The sequence below is a fragment of the Myotis myotis genome, unplaced genomic scaffold, assembly GCF_014108235.1.
Source record: "Myotis myotis isolate mMyoMyo1 unplaced genomic scaffold, mMyoMyo1.p scaffold_m19_p_28, whole genome shotgun sequence".
In the NCBI taxonomy this organism is placed as follows: Eukaryota; Metazoa; Chordata; class Mammalia; order Chiroptera; family Vespertilionidae; genus Myotis; species Myotis myotis.
The window spans coordinates 2,593,016-2,612,742 of NW_023416333.1; the positions used below are offsets into that span (position 1 = coordinate 2,593,016).

General features: G+C 49.2%; 1 protein-coding gene across 2 annotated transcripts; it reads left to right on the plus strand.

The window, feature by feature from the left end:
- Window positions 1–16,063: 16,063 nt before the first annotated feature.
- On the plus strand, window positions 16,064–19,727 carry LOC118649277 (sialic acid-binding Ig-like lectin 14). 2 transcript variants are annotated; one of them, XM_036296179.1, is made up of 7 exons: window positions 16,064–16,147; window positions 16,229–16,618; window positions 16,831–17,109; window positions 17,463–17,510; window positions 17,758–18,012; window positions 18,828–18,963; window positions 19,100–19,727. In XM_036296179.1, exons 1-7 carry the CDS (start codon window positions 16,111–16,113, stop codon window positions 19,134–19,136), a joined length of 1,182 nt encoding a protein of 393 aa, XP_036152072.1. In that variant the 5' UTR covers window positions 16,064–16,110; the 3' UTR covers window positions 19,137–19,727. The 2 variants fall into 2 exon arrangements, with proteins under 2 accessions (XP_036152072.1, XP_036152071.1); XM_036296178.1 differs by having other exon boundaries at window positions 19,158–19,727.

Consider the following 19,727-nt stretch of genomic DNA (forward strand, 5'->3'; position numbering starts at 1 on the left):
TCCGCAGGCCGTCGCTCTATCCACTGAGCCACGCAGGTTAGCGCCGGAGATATTTTTAACACTATTTTTAATAGTGTAAAGGGTTCCTTGGACCAAAATGTTTGAGAACTGCTGCCTCCGAGATGCTTGTGCACAGCTACCCCAGATGCATGCGCAAGAATGTTCACAGCAGCATCGTATGTCATGGCCCCGATCTGGAAGCAACCCAGATGTCCACTTAGCATCAGATGGATAAAGTGCGATACATCCACACAGTGGAATACTATAGAGCAATGAAAAATGGACTTACAGCTACACGATGACACGGACAACGCTTCCAAACATAATGGAGAAAATAAGAAGACACAGAAGAATGCATAGCCAGGCCGGCGTGGCTCCGTGGTTGAGCATCGACCTATGAACCAGGAGGTCATGGTTTGATTCCCGGTCAGGGCACATGCCTGGGTTCTGGGCTCGATCCCCAGTGCGGGGTGTACAGAAGGCAGCCGATCGCCGATGTTTCTATCTCTCTCCCTCTCTCTTCCTCTCTGAAGTCAATAAAAAAAAGTTTTTTTTTTTTTTTAAAAAAAGAATGCATAAAGTCTTGTTCCAAAAATATTTAATATTAGTATCAGTCAAAAGAAAACGACAAAAGAAGAGTGAGGGCAAGATTATAAAAATGTTAGGATGTTGCTTACTCACTTCTGGAGGGATGGAGGAGTTACTCTGAGGACGCCACTGGAGGAGATTCTGAAATGTGGTGTATATTTCATTCCTTGACCTCTATGACAAGAGTGTTCGCCTTACATTTATAATATGTGTGTGATGACATTTGTTTCAGGAATCTCTCTCTCTGTATGTTACACTTCACAGAAGCTATAGCAATCTTACGTCTACTTCTGAAATTATTGAGGAAGCAGCAAAGATCCAGTCTGTGGTGCAGCCTGAATGAAATTACATAATCACTTTCGACCAAAGTTTCCCAAAGAGGAAGTAATCCATTCCCTTAGTTAGTTTCTATTAGTGAGGAAGGAAAGCTTAATAACTTGGCAGCAGTATCACTCTCACTAGGATTTTTTTTTTTTTTTTTTTTGCTAATCCTCACCAGAGGATATTTTTTTCATTGATTATTAGAGAGAGTAGAAGGGAGGGGAAGAGACAGAGAGAGAGAGAGAGAGAAACATCGATGTAAGAGAGACACATTGATTGGTTGCCTTCTGCATGCACCCCAACCAGGGCCGGGGATCGAGCCTGCAACGGAGGTACGTGCCCTTGACCAGAATTGAACCTGGGACCCTTCAGTCCGAGGGGTGGTGCGCTAGCCACTGAGCAAAACCGTCTAGGGCTCACTAGGATCTTTTAACGGCCAAGTGAGCATCTATTTAGCATCAGAACTGAGGAAAGAATGACAGCTAAAAACGTTGAGAAATAATAGTTTCCGCATTCTAATGTTAGAATGTTAAAATGAGACAACTATACAGCTTTGACTCTTTTTTTTTTTTAAATATATTTTATTGATTTTTTTACAGAGAGGAAGGGAGATAGAGAGTTAGAAACATCGATGAGAGAGAAACATCGATCAGCTGCCTCCTGCACATCTCCTACTGGGGATGTGCCCGCAACCCAGGTACATGCCCTTGACCGGAATCGAACCTGGGACCCTTCAGTCCGCAGGCCGACGCTCTATCCACTGAGCCAAACCGGTTTCGGCTTTGACTCTTTATGTTGAAGTAATTTTAGTGTTCTGAAAAGTTGCAAAAATAGTACCCAGAATTCCCAGGTACAATTCTCGAAAACTCCCCTAATGTTAGCGTCTTATATTACTGGCGCCAAAAATACACAATGGGGGAGTGGACAGCCTCTTACAACAAATGTTGCTGCGAAAACTGGATATTCACATATAAAGAATGACATTGGACCCCCCTTTTTTTGTTTACACACACACACACACACACACACACACACGCACACGCACACGCACACATCAACTCAAAATTGATTAAAGACTCAAACATAAGACCTGAAGCTATAAAACTCCTAGAAGAAAACACCAGGAAAGAGCTTCATGACATTGTTCTTGGTAATAATTTTATGGCTATGACCAAAGCCCAGCGAACAAAAACAACAAAACCAAACCAAAAACAAGTGAGACTGCATCACACTAAAAAGCTTCTGTTCAGCCTGGCTGGCGTGGCTCAGTGGTTGAGCGTCGACCTATGAACCAGGAAGATCGTGGTTCGATTCCCGGTCAGGGCACATGCCTGCGTTTCGGGCTCAATCCCCAGTGTGGGGTTAGCAGGAGGCAGTCCATCAGTGATTCTCTCTCATCACTGATGTTTCTATCTCCCCTTTCCTCTCTGAAATCAATAAAAAACATATATTTGTAAAAGCTTCTGCACAGCAATGGGAGCAATCAACAGAGTGAAAAAGGATACAGCCTGTAGAATGGGAGAAAATATTTCAAACCATATATCTGATAAGGAGTTGACCTCCAAAAATGTATTAGGAACCTACAATTCCAGAGTTAAAAAAAAAAAAAAAATCCTAGTAACCCCGTTTAAAAATGGAGTAAGGACTTGAATAGACCTTTCTCCAAAGAAGACAGAAATATTAAGAGTAAATGTTTTTTTATTTGGAACAAGACTTTACATACTTTTGTGGGTCTTTTTATTTCCTCCAACACCGTGTTTTGGAGAGTGGTCCATGTGGCCGGGTAGCTTTATGAAAGAATGCTCAACATAACTAAGGATCAGGGAAATGCAAATCAAAACCACAGTGGGCTATCACCTCACACCTGCCGGGATGGCTAATATAAAAAACACAAAAGGCCTGGCTGGTGTGGCTCTGTTGATTGGGCATCTTTCCATGCACCAAGAGATTATTAGTTTGATTCCTGGTCAGGGCACATGCTCAGGTTGTCAGCTCCAACCTCAGTAGGGGGCATGCAGGAGGCAGCCAATCAATGCTCTCCCCCTCTCATCCATGTGTCTCTCTCTCCCTCTTCCTTCCTCTCTCTCTCTACAAACAATAAAAAGATATTTAAAATAAGTAAACAAACAAACACAAAAGATGATCTCTCTACAATCAATAAAAACATCCTATATAATAACAGGCTAATACGTAAATCAACTGAATGGCGGAATGACCGGTTGCTATGACACGCACTGATCACCAAGGGGCAGATGCTCAACGCAGGAGCTGCCCCTGATGGTCAGTGCACTCCTACAGAGGGGGTGCTGTTCAGCCAGAGGCCGGGCTCATGGCTGGTGAGCGCAGTGGCAGTGGTGGGAGAGGCTCCATGGCAGTGCTAAGGATGTCCGACTAATGGGGGAGCGGGCCGAAGCCATCAATCGGACATCCCCCAAGGACTCCCGGACTGCGAGAGGGCTCAGGCTGGGCTGAAGGACCCCCTGCTGAGTGCACAAATTTCGTGCACTGGGCCTCTAGTATTTAAAATAAGTAAATAAACAAACAAACACAAAAGATGACAAGTGCTGGTATGTATGCAGATAAATTAGAACCCTGTACACTGTTGGTGGGAATGCCAAATGGTGCCGTAGCTCTGGAAGTAGCATGGAGGTTCTTCAAAAAATTAAAAATATGATCTAGCAATCCCACTTTTAGATATTTATCCAAAAGAGTTGACACCAGAATCTCAAGAACATATCAGTACTCATTGTAGCACTATTAACAACAGCTAAAAAAAGTGTTCATTGACAGGTGAATGAATAAATGAAATATGGTGCATACATACAGTGGCACATTATTCAGCAATAAGAAGGGGGGAAACCCTGCAGGGTGCAATCATAGGATGAAACTTGATCATGTGAACTGAAATAGGTCAGTCACAGAATGACAAATATGGAACGATTCCACTTCTGTGAGATATCTAGAAGAGTCAAATTCATAGAACCGCCCTAGCTGGTTAGGCTCAGTGGATAGAGCGTTGGCCTGCGGACTGAAGGGCCCCAGGTTCAATTCCGGTCAAGGGCACATGACCGGGTTGCAGGCTCCATCCCTAATGTGGGGCGGGCAGGAGGCAGCCGATCAATGATTCTCTCTCATCATTGATGTTTCTATTTTTCTCTGCCTCACCCTTCCTCTCTGAAATCAATTAAAAAATATTAAAAATAAATTCATAGCCCTAACCGGTTTGGCTCAGTGGATAGAGTGTCGGCCTGTGGACTGAGGGGTCCCAGGTTTGATTCCGGTCGGGGACATGTGCCTTGGTTGTGGGCACGTCCCCAGTGGGGGGTGTGCAGGAGGCAGTTGATCGATGTGTCTCTCTCATCGATGTTTCTAACTCTCTATCCCTCTCCCTTCCTCTCTGTAAAAAATCAATAAAATATATTTAAAAAAATTCATAGAACCAAAGAGTGGGACCGTAGTCGCCAGGGCTGGAGGGAGAGGGAATTAGTGAGTTACTAGTAATCTGACATAAAGTTTAGTTGAACAAGATGAACAAGTTCTGGAGATCTGCTATATAACTCTGTTGACCTACAGTCAACAACACCTCATTGTGCTCCTAAAAATTTGTTAAGAAGGTCAATCTCATGTTATGTGTTATCATAATAAAAAAATTATAAGCTCAGGAAATTAACATGGGTGCAAAACTATTAACATTATATATTTTAAAATAAGCTATTGAGAACCTTGTCATCTAATTAGTCTTTGGACTTGTTTTTTTGCAAAGTCTGCTCAGGTCATTAGCCAATTTTTCTATTGGGTTTTTGCACCTTTTTCCAATTAAATTTGTGGGTTCTTTATCATCCCCACCCAGTGAAAACTGTTGTGAAAATATTTGTGTATTAAGTCATTCAACGTAAAATGGTTAATCTATATAACAATATATACCTGCATTTTCAAAACCAAAAATCAATGTACAGAATGACATCGTTTTACATGTTGGCATGTTTTTAAAACATCTGGCTTAATGGAAGGCAATTGAAATGACATATCTGCTTCTTCTTCGGTCAGTTTTTTTTGGTGATATTCACAGGGTGATATTCACACTTTAACAGCAGGTAGTTGTTTACATTTTGAAAATGAAATGTATTTTAATAAACACTGTCTTTATACTTATTCAAAGTGTGTACACATTTTTTGGGACACCTGAATATTCATCCTCACTGTAGGACATGCTTATTAATTTTAAAGAGAGGGGGAAAAAGGGAGAGAGAGAGAGAGAGAGAGAGAGAGAGAGAGAGAGAGAGAAACATCGGTGTGAGAAACATCAATCAGTTGTCTTTCTGTTCACACCTCGACTGAGGATTGAACCCGAAACCTAAGTATGTCCCTTCCGGGAATCGAACCTGCAACCTTTTGGTGTAGGGGATGACACTCCAACTAACCGAGCCACACGGGCCAGGGATATTGTGATATTTTTAAAAATTTGCGTTGTATCTCCCAGTCAGGTGAGTCAGTTGATTGGAACGTCGTCCCGTACACCGAAAGGTTTGGGTTCGATTCCCTGTCAGGGCATATGCGGGAAGGCAACGGATGGATGTTTCTTGCTCACCTGGATGATTCTCTCTCTGTCTCTCTCTCTCCTTTCCCCTCTCTCTAAAATCAAGAAAAAAAAACACAACCACACACACACACACATATCTTTGGGCGAGGATAAAAAAAATCGCCTTGTGTTCAGTGGTGTCGATGTGCCAAAGCCATTACCCGATTAATGGGCACTTGTTTTGTTTCCAGTTTTGTGGTTTTTGTTTATGGGTGCCATAAACTTCCTTGTACGTCTATCCTCACACGCTGATGGCTTGGTTTTAATGGGATGGGTTCCCAGGAGTGGGATTGCGGAGATTAAGTGAGTGTGCAGGTGCAGTGCTCATGAATGATGCCAAATTGCTCCCCCCGCCCCAACCTAAGGGGATCTTTTCCTTCACATCCATGCAGGCTAAGCATGTCCTTATACTGTTGTCGGTTTCCAACTCTGAAGAGTCCCCGAAATGGAAAAAGTGTGGTGTAACCTGACGCCTTAATGAGTTATGGGGCTGCTTCTAATAGTTTTTCCAGCGAACTGTGGATTTCCCGGGCATACAATTATACGACTTGCAAATAACGAGGGTAGGTCCTTCCCAGTACGTATACTTCTTCTTTGGCTCTCTTTTTGATTGCCCGTGGCTCACTCTCTCAGAACGATGTTTGCACTCAGCAGCTGGACTCTTATTTCTCTGCCTGGGAACCCCATCGTCGTGTGTGGCCCCACTTCCCGACACGAAGGAAGCTGGTGTTGGACGTTTCTTGCTCACATTGATGATTCTCTCTCCCCCCTCCCCCTCCCTCTGAAATCCATTGAAAGCATAGCTTGCTTTCCCTGGAACCCGGAGGCTGGCGTGCAGGCGTCTGAGTAAGCGGACACTGCGACTTTATAAAGAGGTAAGGATTGCCCAGGGCTCCCTTTGACGGCTCTGGCCTCGAACCAGGCAGTCCCCAGGCAAACTTGGCGAGGAGTCTCCTTTCATTGTTTCCCTGGGTTCTGACCCATTTTCTAAACTTGGTACTTTGGCTTTCTCGTCCAATCTGAAAGCTGCCCAATGTCCTACAAAAAAAACCCACCACTTTTTTTTTTTTTGCTTAAGTGAACCCAAATTGGTTCTCTTCGCAACCGAGGGCTGTGCTGGTAGAATGTTAAGTAAGAACTGAGATAGCAGGTGCCATTGTCTCGTTCTTGACTTTGTTCCAAGCAACCTCTCATCTGCACCCACTTATTAATTAATTCACAAAACGAATGTTGAAATCCGCGAGTTCACTCCTTCTGCCTCCAGTTCTAAGCCAGTACCAAAGGGGTCACTCTAGTTTTCTGCCTTTTCCTGTGAGTACCTCTTTTCTCCGAGAAGGAGACACCTATTTCCTGTCATCCCTAGCCTATTTATTTGGGCAGTCGCCCTGAGTGGAACCAATCCCCATCTCGGCCCCCGGGCCTCCCCAGCGTGGTTTCCTCCTCGTCCTGCGTGACCGTGGCCGTGTTTCACCTGCTGAGATGCCCCCCGCCCCCCACACACACACCTGTTCAAGGACTCCCTCATCACGATGCTGGGTATTGGGTCATTCCTGAGTGGAAGCAGCACAACATTCTCACCTTGCTTGGGTTCTGACGTTCCCTGCTGACACTTTGGGTAGACATCCTCCTCTCTCTCTCTCTCTCCACCTCATTCTAGGTCACTGCTTTGCACAGACATCCGCCTTGCTCTGCCATCCTGATGACTTCGGAGCTCTACTTTTATTTATATACTAGAGGCCCAGTGCACGGCATTCGTGCACTGGGGCGGGGGGGGGGGTGTCCCTCAGCTCGGCCTGGGCCCTCTCACAGTCTGAGACCCCTTGGGGGATGTCCGCCTGCCGGCTTAGGCCCGCTCCCCACAGGCAGACATCCCCTGCAGGGGTCCTTAGCTCTGCCATGGAGGCGGGAGAGGCTCCTGCCACTGCCACTGCCGCTGTGCTCACCAACTGTGAGCCAGGCTTCTGGCTGAACAGTGCTCCCCCTGTGGGAGCACACTGACCACCAGAGGGCAGCTCCTGCATTGAGCGTCTGACCCCTGGTGGTCAGTGTGTGTCAGAGCGACCATTCGTTCCACCATTTGGTTAATTTGCATATTAGCCTTTTATTATATAGGATTATATAGGATTAAAGAGCTTTGTTTATAGTTTTCCCTTTTTGTGTCACCATGTTAGGTTTTTAAAATGCATATATTTTTATTGATTTCAGAGAGGAAGGGAGAGGGAGAGAGAGATAGAAACATCAATGATGAGAGGGAATCATCGACTGCCTCCTACATGCCCCACACTGGGGATCCAGCCCACAACCCCCACCACGTGCCCTGGCCGGGAATTGAACTGTGACCTCCTGGTTCATAGGTTGACACTCAACCACTGAGTCACACTGGCTGGGCACCATGTTAGGCTTTTTAAAAAACTTAAAAAAAATTTGTAATCCTAACCCAAGGGAATGTTTTTATTAACTTGAGAGAGAGAGGAAGGAAGAGAGAGGGGAAGAGAGAGAAACATGGGTGTGAGAGAGAAACAGCTATTGGCTGTCTCCAGTATATGCCCTGACCGGAGATTGAACCTAAAGCGTAGGCATGTGCCCTGACAGGGAATCGAACCGGCGACCTTGTGGTGTTTGGAGGATGCTCCCGCCGACTGAACCACCAGGCCAGGGCACCATATTAGGTTTTTATATGAAGCGATGCTGACTCTATACAGATAATTGGGAAGCATTTTGTTTATATCATTAGTGTACATTGAATCAGAATTATCTGTTTATTGATAGTTTGAAATAATTTCATGTAATTCTGCCAGCTTATTTTATAGTTACCCATGTAGTTAACATAGTCATCTCTTCATGAGATTGCTTTGTAATTTACATGTCCCCCAAAAGTCATCCATTCACCCCAAGTTTTCCAGTTATTAACAAGGAACTTCATGAATAATTTGGTTTCTTCGGAGTTGTCCCCTCCCCTCATCACTGTTACCCTTTCATTCTTTCCTCTGCATCCCAGGTGATTCTTCCCACCGTGGACTCTTTTATTCTCTGTGTGCCAAGTACTGTATTTTATGCTTCTAAGTGCATTTCATTTTATTTTTAAAAGTATTTTTTTTAATATATTTTATTGCTTTTTTACAGAGAGGAAGGGAGAGAGACAGAGAGTCAGAAACATCGATGAGAGAGAAACATCGGTCAGCTGCCTCCTGCACATCTCCCACCGGGGATGTGCCCGCAACCCAGGTACATGCCCTTGACCGGAATCGAACCTGGGACCCTTCAGTCCGCAGGCCGACGCTCTATCCACCGAGCCAAACCGGTTTCGGCTAAAAGTATTTTTATTGACTTTTAGAAAGAGAGAGAGAGGAAGGGGGAAGGAGAGAGAGAGAGAACCATCAATGGGAGAGTGAAACATCGATCAGCTGCCTCCTGCATGTGCCCCACCGTGGATGGAGCCTGCAACCGGGGCATGTGCCCTGATCAGGAATCAAACCGGCAACCTCTGGGTGCACTGGCCCACGCCCAACCAACTCAGCCACACCAGCCAGGGCAGTACATTTTAGGTTTAATTGTCATTATTTCTTCTCTAATTATTTCCCCTCGCTCTTCCAGTTCAGTTCTTATTCTGTTGTCTTTATTGCTTATATCTAAAATGAAAGTTTTCTCTCATTTCCTTAGCTGTTACAGCCGACCAGTCTTTTTGTTTCATAAGATCAATCAATTAAAATACTTTTTATAATTTTTTCCCATGCTATATTCTTTTTCTACTTTATTGTTTGTCAAAATTGTGTTGGAAGAGAGCTGGAGCCTTCGGCGTCTTCTCTCTCTCTCTCTCTCTCTCTCTCCCCCCCCCCCCCCAACCCCCCATGGGCGTCTGAATTGTGGATCCTGGTCTCTCTGTGATTTACCTGTCGAGCGTGCTGAGCACACTTTGTCCAGCAGGTGGCGGACTCGGGCTGTGATTTTTCTCCCTGACTCAGGCTGACAAAGACCCACTGTTGAGAAAAGAAGTGAGAGAGCCAAAGGCCGGCTAAAGGAATGTTTGTTTGGTTTCAGCGCAGGGGACACCGCAGCACTTGGTGAGAGAATGCAGCAAATAAGCCGGCAGCTCCGGCTCGGCCCAGCTGATTTCTGTCCCACGGAAATGCCAGATACTGACATTCTTCAAAAGCCAGGCATTCAGATTACTGAGAGAGATCTCCAAATGTGAAGCTGTGACCAAGACATTAAAAATGCTTGAAAAACCTGTGTGTAAACGAAATACAAACTAGGATTTAGATTTATTTTTATTTTTATTTTTTTGCGAGAGGCACCGGATTCTCCGTACCTTTGTCGCCTGGGATTCCAGTTACACTGAGAAGTGAAATTTGGAATGAACACTTCTCCCCTAAGGTCGAGAGAAAGACAAGGCTGTCTACTCTCACCACTTCTTCTCAACATTTTAAGGAAATTTCTAGAAGGAACAATGAGGCACGAAAAGGAATAAAAGGCACCGGGATTGGGAAAAGGGAAATAAAACATTATTGTTTCCAATGACAGGACAACACATCTCAAAGGCAACCTCCTGGAATCGGTCCGTGAATTTAGCAGAGCGGCTGCTTCCAAAACTAGTGCGCAGAGACAACGTCTACATCTACATTAGCAACATCAGAAGATTAAACTAAATTATCATGTACTATTACTATTATTGTTATTTTTAATCCTCACCCGAGGATATTTTTCCATTGATTTTTAGAGAGAATGAAAGAGAGAGGGGTCCTAGCTGGTTTGGCTCAGTGGATAGAGCATCAGTCAGCCTGCGGACTGAAGGGTCCTGGGTTCGAGTCCGGTCAAGGGCATATGCCTGGGTTGTGTAGGGGGCATGCGGGAGGCAGCCGTTCAATGATTCTCTCTCATCATTGATGTTTCTATCTCTCTCTCCCTCTCCCTTCCTCTCTGACATCAATAAAAATATATTAAAAAAAAAAGAAAAGAAAGAGAGAGGGAGGGAAAGACAGAGAGAAACACCGATGTGAGAGAAAGACATTGATTGGTTGCCTCCTGCACCAGCCCCGACCAGGGCCCAGGCCGGGGAGGAGCCTGAAACGGAGGTATGTGCCCTTGACCGGAATCAAACCCAGGACCCTTTGGTCAGACGCTCTATCTATCCACTGAGCCAAACCGGCAAGGGCTAAAAATATCATGTTTTAAAGTACCCCAAATCACAACACTCCTAAAAGTGAAACCAATAAAACTGTTTCAAGACTTCTACAGTGGAAACTGGAAACTGTTGCTGAATCACATCTGCAAAATCTCATTGGCCACATAAGGTCACATTCACAGGCTCCGGACATGAGGACCTGGGGGTCATTCTCAGCCCATGACATTTTCTGATTAAACCCAGGTGGTAATAGACTTATGGGAGAGGGTCACTTTGTAAATTATATAAATGCCTAACTCTTATGCTGTGCACCTGAAATGAATATAACATTAAATGTCAGCTGTAATTGAGGCAAAAGAAAAACTTGAAAAAAATGTCATGGGTGTAGTGTGAGTGCCTGACTCTGAGCTTTGGGTTGCCAAAACGTCCATTTCAACACGCATCCACCTTGAATAAACATTGCTGGTTGTTGTTTTTTTTTTTAAATATGGAAGGAAGTTGCCTCCTTAGGTCTTTTTTTAAACTATATTTTATTGATTTTTTTTTACAGAGAGAAAGGGAGAGGGATAGAGAGTTAGAAACATCAATCAGCTGCCTCCTGCACACCCCCTACTGGGGATGTGCCCGCAACCAAGGTACATGCCGTTGACCGGAATCAAACCTGGGACCCTTCAATCCCCCGGCTGATGCTCTAGTGGGCCAAACCGGCAGTGGTTCTCTACCTTCTGGCCCAGGAGTGGGCAAACTTTTTGACTCGAGGGCCACAATGGGTTCTTAAACTGGACCGGAGGGCCGGAACAAAAGCATGGATGGAGTGTTTGTGTGAACTAATATAAATTCAAAGTAAACATCATTTCATAAAAGGGTACGGTCTTTTTTTTTTTTTTTTTTTTTAGTTTTATTCATTTCAAATGGGCTGGATCCGGCCTGCGGGCCGTAGTTTGCCCACGGCTGATGTAGAGGCTAATTTTAGTTCAAGGTGTTGTTACAATACAAGCCTAAGGAGGCAGGCGAACAGGGCTACTTGGTGGCTATAGCCAAGTAGTCCCTTAGCCTCTCTTTCACAGAAACATGTGTCAGAGCAATCATTCATCCGCCACTCAGGGTCTGCTGGTCAGCCCTGGCAATCACTGAGGCTGGGACCCACACAACAGTGGGGCCGTGTCTCTGGGCTGTGGCTTTCCTCCAGCCCTCTCAGGGGAGACAGGAAAGCTCAGCTGTGCTGGATTTAGAGAAATGCCTCTCTCCAGGTGGGAAGAGGCTCTGGTATAGTCTTCCCCATGGAAAAGGTGCAGGGTTTATTTCACAATGATTATTCTTCACGCTCTTTACCAGGACCACAGGAGGCCCTTTGCTGTGCAAACCTGGTGGGGCTCCTGGAGGTAAAACCCAGGAAGGTGTGGGACCTGGAAGACCGAGCCCCACAGGAATTCCTCACTCTCATTTAAAAAAAAATATATTTTTATTGATTTTTTACAGAGAGGAAGGGAGAGGGATAGAGAGTTAGAAACATGGATGAGAGAGAAAGACCGATCAGCTGCCTCCTGCACACTCCCCACTGGGGATGTGCCCGCAACCCAGGTACATGCCCTCGACCGGAATCGAACCTGGGACCCTTGAGTCCGCAGGCCGACGCTCTATCCACGGAGCCAAACCGGTCAGGGCTCTCACTCTCATTTTTGCCCTTTTTCTTTCTTTTGCACATGTTTGTTGCAGGCTGGGCCTTGCACAGGTATACCAGTACTTCGGGATCTTGCGTAGTTAACGTCGGAAATATGTTCAAAATGCTAAGTTTAACGTGTCCAGCAGGGGGTGCTGTTGCTCACTGATTTCTTGCCTTTGGTGTGTTTGGCCTCGAAGACCAGTTATGAGAGGGACACTCTCAGCTTGTAGGATTTTTGTTTAGTCTCATCAGAGTCCCCCCTGTCAAAATCCCTCTATGGACAAGGCAGTTAACGGTCCATGGGTGAAGACGAGGAGTGTGAGGAGAACAATTGGGCAGGGGTTCTGACTGACGGCGAGGGATCCTGCGGCTGGAGGGAGAGGATAGTGCGTGGTAGGAACCTGCATGAACACACAGCCAATAGGAGTGCAAGGAGGAGTTGTGAACCTGAAGTCAAGGTACCAGAGGAGGGTTTTGGCAGGGTCAGGGTTGAGGCAGAGGGGGTCACGGGGTGTGGGCACGGTGGGTAGGGGAGAGGCTGCATAAAACCAATTCGAGTCCTTACCGTGAATGTTCACCTATGCCACCGTTTTTCTCCCTGCATTTGTATCCAAAAGAGCAAGAATTTTCAAGGCATCTCAGAGCTATGGGATTTTATGAAAATAACACTCTAACTGCACCGGACAGAACCGGAACCTTTGATTTTCCTAATTTCCAACACACTCAATGAAAAAATATTCCTTTGGAGCAACCAATGAACTTGTATGTATGTATGCATAACACGTGGACAAAGAACATGGGGTGCTGAGGGCCTGTGTGTGTGTGGGGGAATGGCGGCTGGAAGAGGTTAATGGGGGAAAAAGGAGGACCTATGTAATACTTTCAACAATAAAGATTAAAAAAGAAAAAGAAACTATATTCCTTTGTATATCTAACAGAAAATATACTCCGAAAAAAAAAAAAAAGAGTTTTAGGCTAGAATACCTAATTGGGACTATGGAAAAATTTGCACTTAAAAAATATATCTTTGCCCTAACCGCTTTGGCTCAGTGGATAGAGCGTCAGCCTGTGGACTCAAGGGTCCCAGGTTCGATTCCGGTCAAGGGCATGTACCTTGGTTTTGGGCACATCCCCGGGGGTGGGTGGGGGGGGGTTGTAGGAGGCAGTTGATCAATGTTTCTCTCTCATCGATGTTTCTAACTATCCCTCTCTGTAAAAAATCAATAAAATATATATATATATATATAAATATATATATATCTTTAAGAAATAAAGCACCCTAGCCGGTTTGGCTCAGTGGATAGAGCATCAGCCGGTGAACTGAAGGGTCCCAGGTTCGATCCAGTCAAGGGCATATGTCTGGGTTGCGGGCTCAATCCCCAGCAGGGGGCGTGCAGGAGGCAGCCGATCAATGATTCTCTCTCATCATTGATGTTTCTAGCTCTCTCTCCCTTCCTCTCTGAAATCAATGAAATATATTAAAAAAAGAAATAAAGCAATTCAACTGATTAAAACAAAACAAAACAAAAAAAACCCAAAGCCCAGTGCCAGCTTGAAAGGTTCTGAACTGCACTGGCTCGGGGCACAGAGCTACTTCAATGTCCCCCAAATCAGCGGTTCTCAACCTTCCTAATGCCGCGGACCTTTAATCCAGCTCCTCATGTTGTGGTGACCCCCAATTTCATTGTTACAAATTGAACATAATTACAGCCTAGTGATTCATCACAAAAACAATATGTAATTATATATGTGTTTTCCGATGGTCTTAGGCGACCCCTGTGAAAGGGTGGTTCGACCCCCAAAGGGGTCGCGACCCACAGGTTGAGAACCGCTGCCCCAAATCCTTTGGCTGCGGCTGTTGAGCCTGTAGCTCTGCTGCCCCCTGCTGGCTCTGTTCTCAGGTTCAGTCTCACCGCTTACTGGGCTCTGAGGTTGTCAGATCTGGGCCCCTCCTTCCTGAGAGACGTGATGGGGAAACTTCCTTCCCTGTCAATCAGGGTCCTTATGTCCACACGTTGCGGCTTCCGGAGGCAACTTCCTTCCCGCTCACTGATGTCACCTGCTCCATCTCCTCACAGATGAATCAGAGCTCGCGGTGAGAGAATGCAGCAATCCCCCGGCAGGGTCTTGACCCAGCTGCCTAGAGATGCTTCTACCCTCGGTGCTAGGGACCAGGCAAGATCCTGCAGGAAGATGCATGCGACCGCAAGCCCCGAGCCTTCCCCTACGCTGACATCTAGTCTGACTTCGATCCTCAGGCCAGTGAGGCCCCCAACTCCAGTTTCCCACTCTCGGAATTGCCCGGGGCATGTGTGTGACCTTGGTTCTTGCCCTGCCTTTTCTGGGTTCCCACCCACTCCTAGATTTTGGACTGAAAATTCTTCTCTCTCATTAGCCCTCCCATGGTTTTAAGATTTACAATAATTTTTCCTCCTTGCATTTTTCAGTGGAGTGACATGTTTGATGCCCTGGACATGGTCCTCATCTCTTTCTTATTTATGTATGTATGTATTTATTTATTTATTTATCAGCTATTTATTTAAATGTTCTATTTCATTCTTTTTAAAAAATATTTTATTGATTTTTTACAGGGAGGAAGGGAGAGGGATAGAGAGTTAGAAACATCGATGAGAGAGAAACATCGATCAGCTGCCTCCTGCACATCTCCCACTGGGGATATGCCCGCAACCCAGGTACATGCCCCTGACTGGAATCGAACCTGGGACCTTTCAGTCCGCAGGCCGACGCTCTATCCACTGAGCCAAACCGGTTTCGGCGGGCGAGTTGTTTTTTTAAAAAATATTTTTATTTATTTTAGAGAGGAAGGGAGAGGGAGAGAGATAGAAACATCAATGATGAGAATCACTGACTGGCTGCCTCCTGCATGCCTCCCATTGGGGATGGAGCCAGCAACTGGACCATGTGCCCTGACCAGGAATCGAACCATGATCTCCTGGGTCATAGGTGGGTGCTTAACCCCTGAGCCACACCTGTCAGGCAAGGATGAGTTTCTGACTCATCTTTTCCATCCTGAGAACTTACCCTTTGCAGTATCTACAGCCACTAAAGCAGGGCGGGGCACACAGCTGATGTCCATGAAACATCGGTTGAATGAACCAATACTCCGTTCCAGGCACTGCCCCCTGTGCTTCTGACCCGTACGAACTCCTCTAATCCTCATGCAACAATTCCAGTTTACAGACCAGCAAACGGAGGCCCAGAGAGGCCAAGGAACATTGGTAAAACGGAACAGGTGATGGGTAAGGTGGTGAGAATGCCGAAGGCCCAGGGTCACTGGTGGGGCCCACAGTTCTTGTCCACCTGAGGTGTTTGCCCTGAGAATGAACCTTCCTTAGAAGAGGAGACCTTGGCCACCTGGACCCTCAGCCTGGGTGCCCCAGGCTGCTCCCATGTTGTGAAAAAGATTTGGTCTTTGGACGACGGCCCGAGGCCCCAGAGGCTCTGGGCCCCAGGGAGCTGGTGGCCGGGCAGCAGTCTCTTTCCTGTGTAGACATGGCGCCAGAGGCAAGCGCTGCCACCACCAGGACCTTAAGATCCTGCACAAGCTTGTCCCCAGCTCCCTAGCTCAGAGTTCTCATGTGGAACTGTGGGGGAGGGGACACAGTACATTTCATCCCTCCTGGCATCCCCCTCACCACTGCCCCCCACCCCCACCCCCCATTCCCCCAGCCTGTGGAGGCCAAGTTCCCCTTCCAGCCTGGCCACAGTCTCTCCCCCAGGGCTTCCTATTGGGGCATCCTAGGCCCCACCTCAGAGCTGGGCACTTCCTTCCCTGACACAGGGACCTGGACCCACTTTGCCCTGCCAGAGGCAGACATGGTGCCCCTGCTGCTGCTGCCCCTGCTGTGGGGGGGTGAGTGGCTGAGGGAGGGGGGCAGGGCAGGTGGGGGAGGGGCTAAGGCTACATCTCAGCTTCTGTGTCCCCCTCCCCCAGGGTCCCTGCAGCAGCCACTAGGCTATGAGCTCCGAGTGCAGGAATCGGTGACGGTGCAGGAGGGTCTGTGTGTCCATGTGTCCTGCTCCTTCTACCCGTGGAGTTCGTGGTATTCCTCTACCACAGTCTATACCTACTGGTACCGAGAGAGGGACAACATAAACCGTGATGCTCCCATGGCCTCGAGCAACCGAGATAAACCAGTGAAGACAGAGACCAAAGGCCGCTTCCTCCTCGCGGACCCCACGACCAGCAACTGTTCCCTGCAAATCAGAGACGCCAGGAGGAGTGACTCAGGACGCTACTTCTTCCGAGTGGAGACAGAACATTCTAGATTTCATCCCCAAGGTTATACTTACCGATATAAGATGCTGGATTTGCAGGTGACAGGTAAGGCAGGGGCCCAGGAGAGGATCAGGGACATGGGGCCCCGTTTTAGAGCAGGAACAAGACACTGGACACACCCTGTCCAGGCCGTGGGCCCTGGGTGGTGGGAAGAGACACAGGGCCTGGGTGAGCTCAGCCCGAGGCAGGGCCTCTCTCAGGGTCCCAATCTGAGTCCCCACCCCTGGAGCCCAGGCACCTGCCTTTCTCCCCTGCAGCCCTGACAGAGAGACCCCACATCCGTGTACGGGAGCTTCTGGAGTCCGGCCGCCCCACACAGCTGGCCTGCAGCCTGCCAGGGGCCTGCGAAGGGGGACGACCTCTCACCTTCTCCTGGGCGGGAGCCGCTGTGGACTCACTGAACCCCCAGACACTCCGCTCCTCGGTGCTCACCTTCACCCTGAGGCCCCGGGACCATGGCACCAGCCTCACCTGTCAGGCCCAAGTCCAAGGATCTTTGGTGGCCACACAGACAACCATCCAGCTCAATGTCTCCTGTGAGTGTTGGAGGGGGGGCTGGGTCCATGGGGGCAGTGGAGTGGCCTGTGTGTGTGTGTGTGTGACTGTGTGAGTGTGTGTGTGTATGTGTGTGTGTGTGTGTGTGTGTGTGTGTGAGTGTGTGTGTGCGTGTGTGTGTGTGAGTGTGTGTGTGAGTGTGTGTGTGAGTGTGTGTGTGTGTGTGTGTGTGCGTGTGCAGGAGGCTGAGCTAACCTGAGAACACCAGGGCATGGATCTGCGTGTAGGTGGGGAGGGGCCAGAAAGAGAGAACCCCTCCCTCCTGGTTCCCACCGCCCCTCCTTGGGATTGGGGTGACTTCCATCTGAAGTGGGGCCCTATCTTTCTATCCCAGATGCCCCAGGGAACCTCATCATAGGCATCTCCTTCAGAAACGACACAGGTAGGAAAGAACCCCTCCTCTCTGGGCTGGGACCTGCCCCTGGGCGCTGGTGGGGCAGAGGGGGGAGCAGGAGTTTGAATGGGAAGAGACATGGGAAGGGCAAGGATGAAAGTCATCACCCCAGTCCCTCATCTCTGGAGGGTGGGTCCCTGCCCGCGTCCCCAGGCAGCCTGCGCACACACACATCTCCCTCTCTCTCTCTCTCTCTCTCTCTCTGTCTCTCTCTCATCACCCATTCTCCCCAAAGCCTTTAAGAATCTGCAAACCACATCCCTAACCATCCTGGAGGGAGAGGCCCTGAGGCTGCGCTGTGTGGCTGACAGCAACCCCCCTGCGGAGCTGAGCTGGTTCCGGGGGTCCCCAGGCCTGAACGCCACCCCCCTCTCCAGCATCGCGATCCTGGAGCTGCCTCGCGTGGGGCCTGCACAGGAAGGAGAGTTCACCTGCCAAGCTCGGCACCCGCTGGGCTCCCACAGGTTCTCTCTCAGCCTCTCCGTGGTCTGTGAGTGGGGAGACCCCGGGGGGCAGGACAGCGGGGTTCTGGGGAGATTAGAGGCACCGCTGACCCTTCCCCTCGCTCCTCACTGACCCCCGCAGCTGCTGGGACCCTCCTGCTCCTGGGAGGACCAGGGTCTGCACTGCAGCTGCTCCTCCAGGGCCCAGCCGGCCCCCTCCCTGCGCTGGCGGCTGGGGGCGGGGCTGCTGGAGGGGAACCATGGCAACGCGTCCCACGTGGTCAGCTCCCCCTCAGCGGGGCCCTGGACCAACAGCTCCCTGAGCCTCAGACTCAGCTGCGAGGCCGGGAATGTGCAGGGGGGGGGGGGGGGGGGGCAGAGCGCCTCTGTCCTGCTGCTGCCAGGTCAGGGCCTGCTGGGCGCAGAAGCCACGGAGAAAGGAGTGGGTCAAAGAGAAGGTGGGGCTGGGGTGGGGGCTGCGTGGGGACAGGGGGGATTGCTAGGACAGGGCCTGCATCTCCTGCCAGATCAGAACCGAGAGCGGGTTCTAGGAGGAGGTGGGAAGAGGGGAGACTGAGTCCTGGGAGTGGGTGGTGTCACCTGAGCTGGTGCTGGAGGAACTGGCCCTGAGCCCCTCCAGCCCTCAGCACCAGGGCTCCTGGAGCTGCCCCAGGTGGGGCTGGAGGCGGAGGGGAATTCACCTGCCGGGCTCAGCACCCGCTGGGCTCCCAGGACGTCTCCTTAAGCCTCTCTGTGCAGAGTGCGGTGCAGGACAGGTGTGGGGCGTGGCCGCCTGGTCAGGTGTTGGGCTGTGGGTGGACTGGCACCTGGACAACACGTCACCCGTCTCCCGCATCCCCAGGCAGCCCGCACTCCAGCAGATGTGTGACCGAGGAGCAGCAGGGCTCCTGGCCCCTGGTCCTCACCCTGATCAGAGGGGCCCTCATGGGGGCTGGCTTCCTCCTCACCTACATCCTCACCTGGCTCTACTACACCAGGTGAGCAGGCCTGTCTCTCCCGGGGAAGGTCAGGGACTGGCCCTGAGGTGCAGGTGGGGCCGAGCTGTCCGGCTCTGCCTGGAGATAGAGCCAAAGCGGCCGAGTCTCTGAGCTGACACCTGTGTGGGCCCCGCAGGTGTGGAGGCCCCCGGAGCAGGAGGCAGAGCTCCTGATGGATCCTCCCTTCCTCTCAGGATGGGACTGAGGTGCAGACACCAGGCTACAGGGACCGTCCTGGGACGTCAACGTCACCTTCTCCCTGGAAGCTCTTGACTCACCTGCCTCCAATGTGCCCCTGGGGTCTCAGGGTGTGAACATGACTGAGTGACGCCAAGGGGAGTCAGTGCCATGGAGAGAAGACTTTTCCTCCTCTCACCTCCGGAGAGGAGGGGCCGCTGTGCCCGGGAAGCCCGGATTTCCTCAGGAAGCAGATGCAGGTGCAGGGCCGCCTAGCGAAGGCCTTGATTGGGTTCCATGGGAAACGCAGGCAGGGCAGGGTGAGCCGTTCAGGACCAGCTGGTGTGTGTCAGTCTGGGGGATGGGCCTGTGGCGTGGTCTCTGTGTGTCTGGTCCCAGGTCCTGGGTGATTTGGGGCAGGTGGGGAGGCTGGGAATATGGGCTCAGGATGGGTCGGTTGCATCTGAAATTCTTTGCTGTCTCTGTGAATGGGCCGCCCTGGGAGGCCCTTTGTCTCCTTGGCTTCCCATCTGCTTAATGGCTCAAAACATCATAAGATACAGAAATAAACAATAATACACACCCAC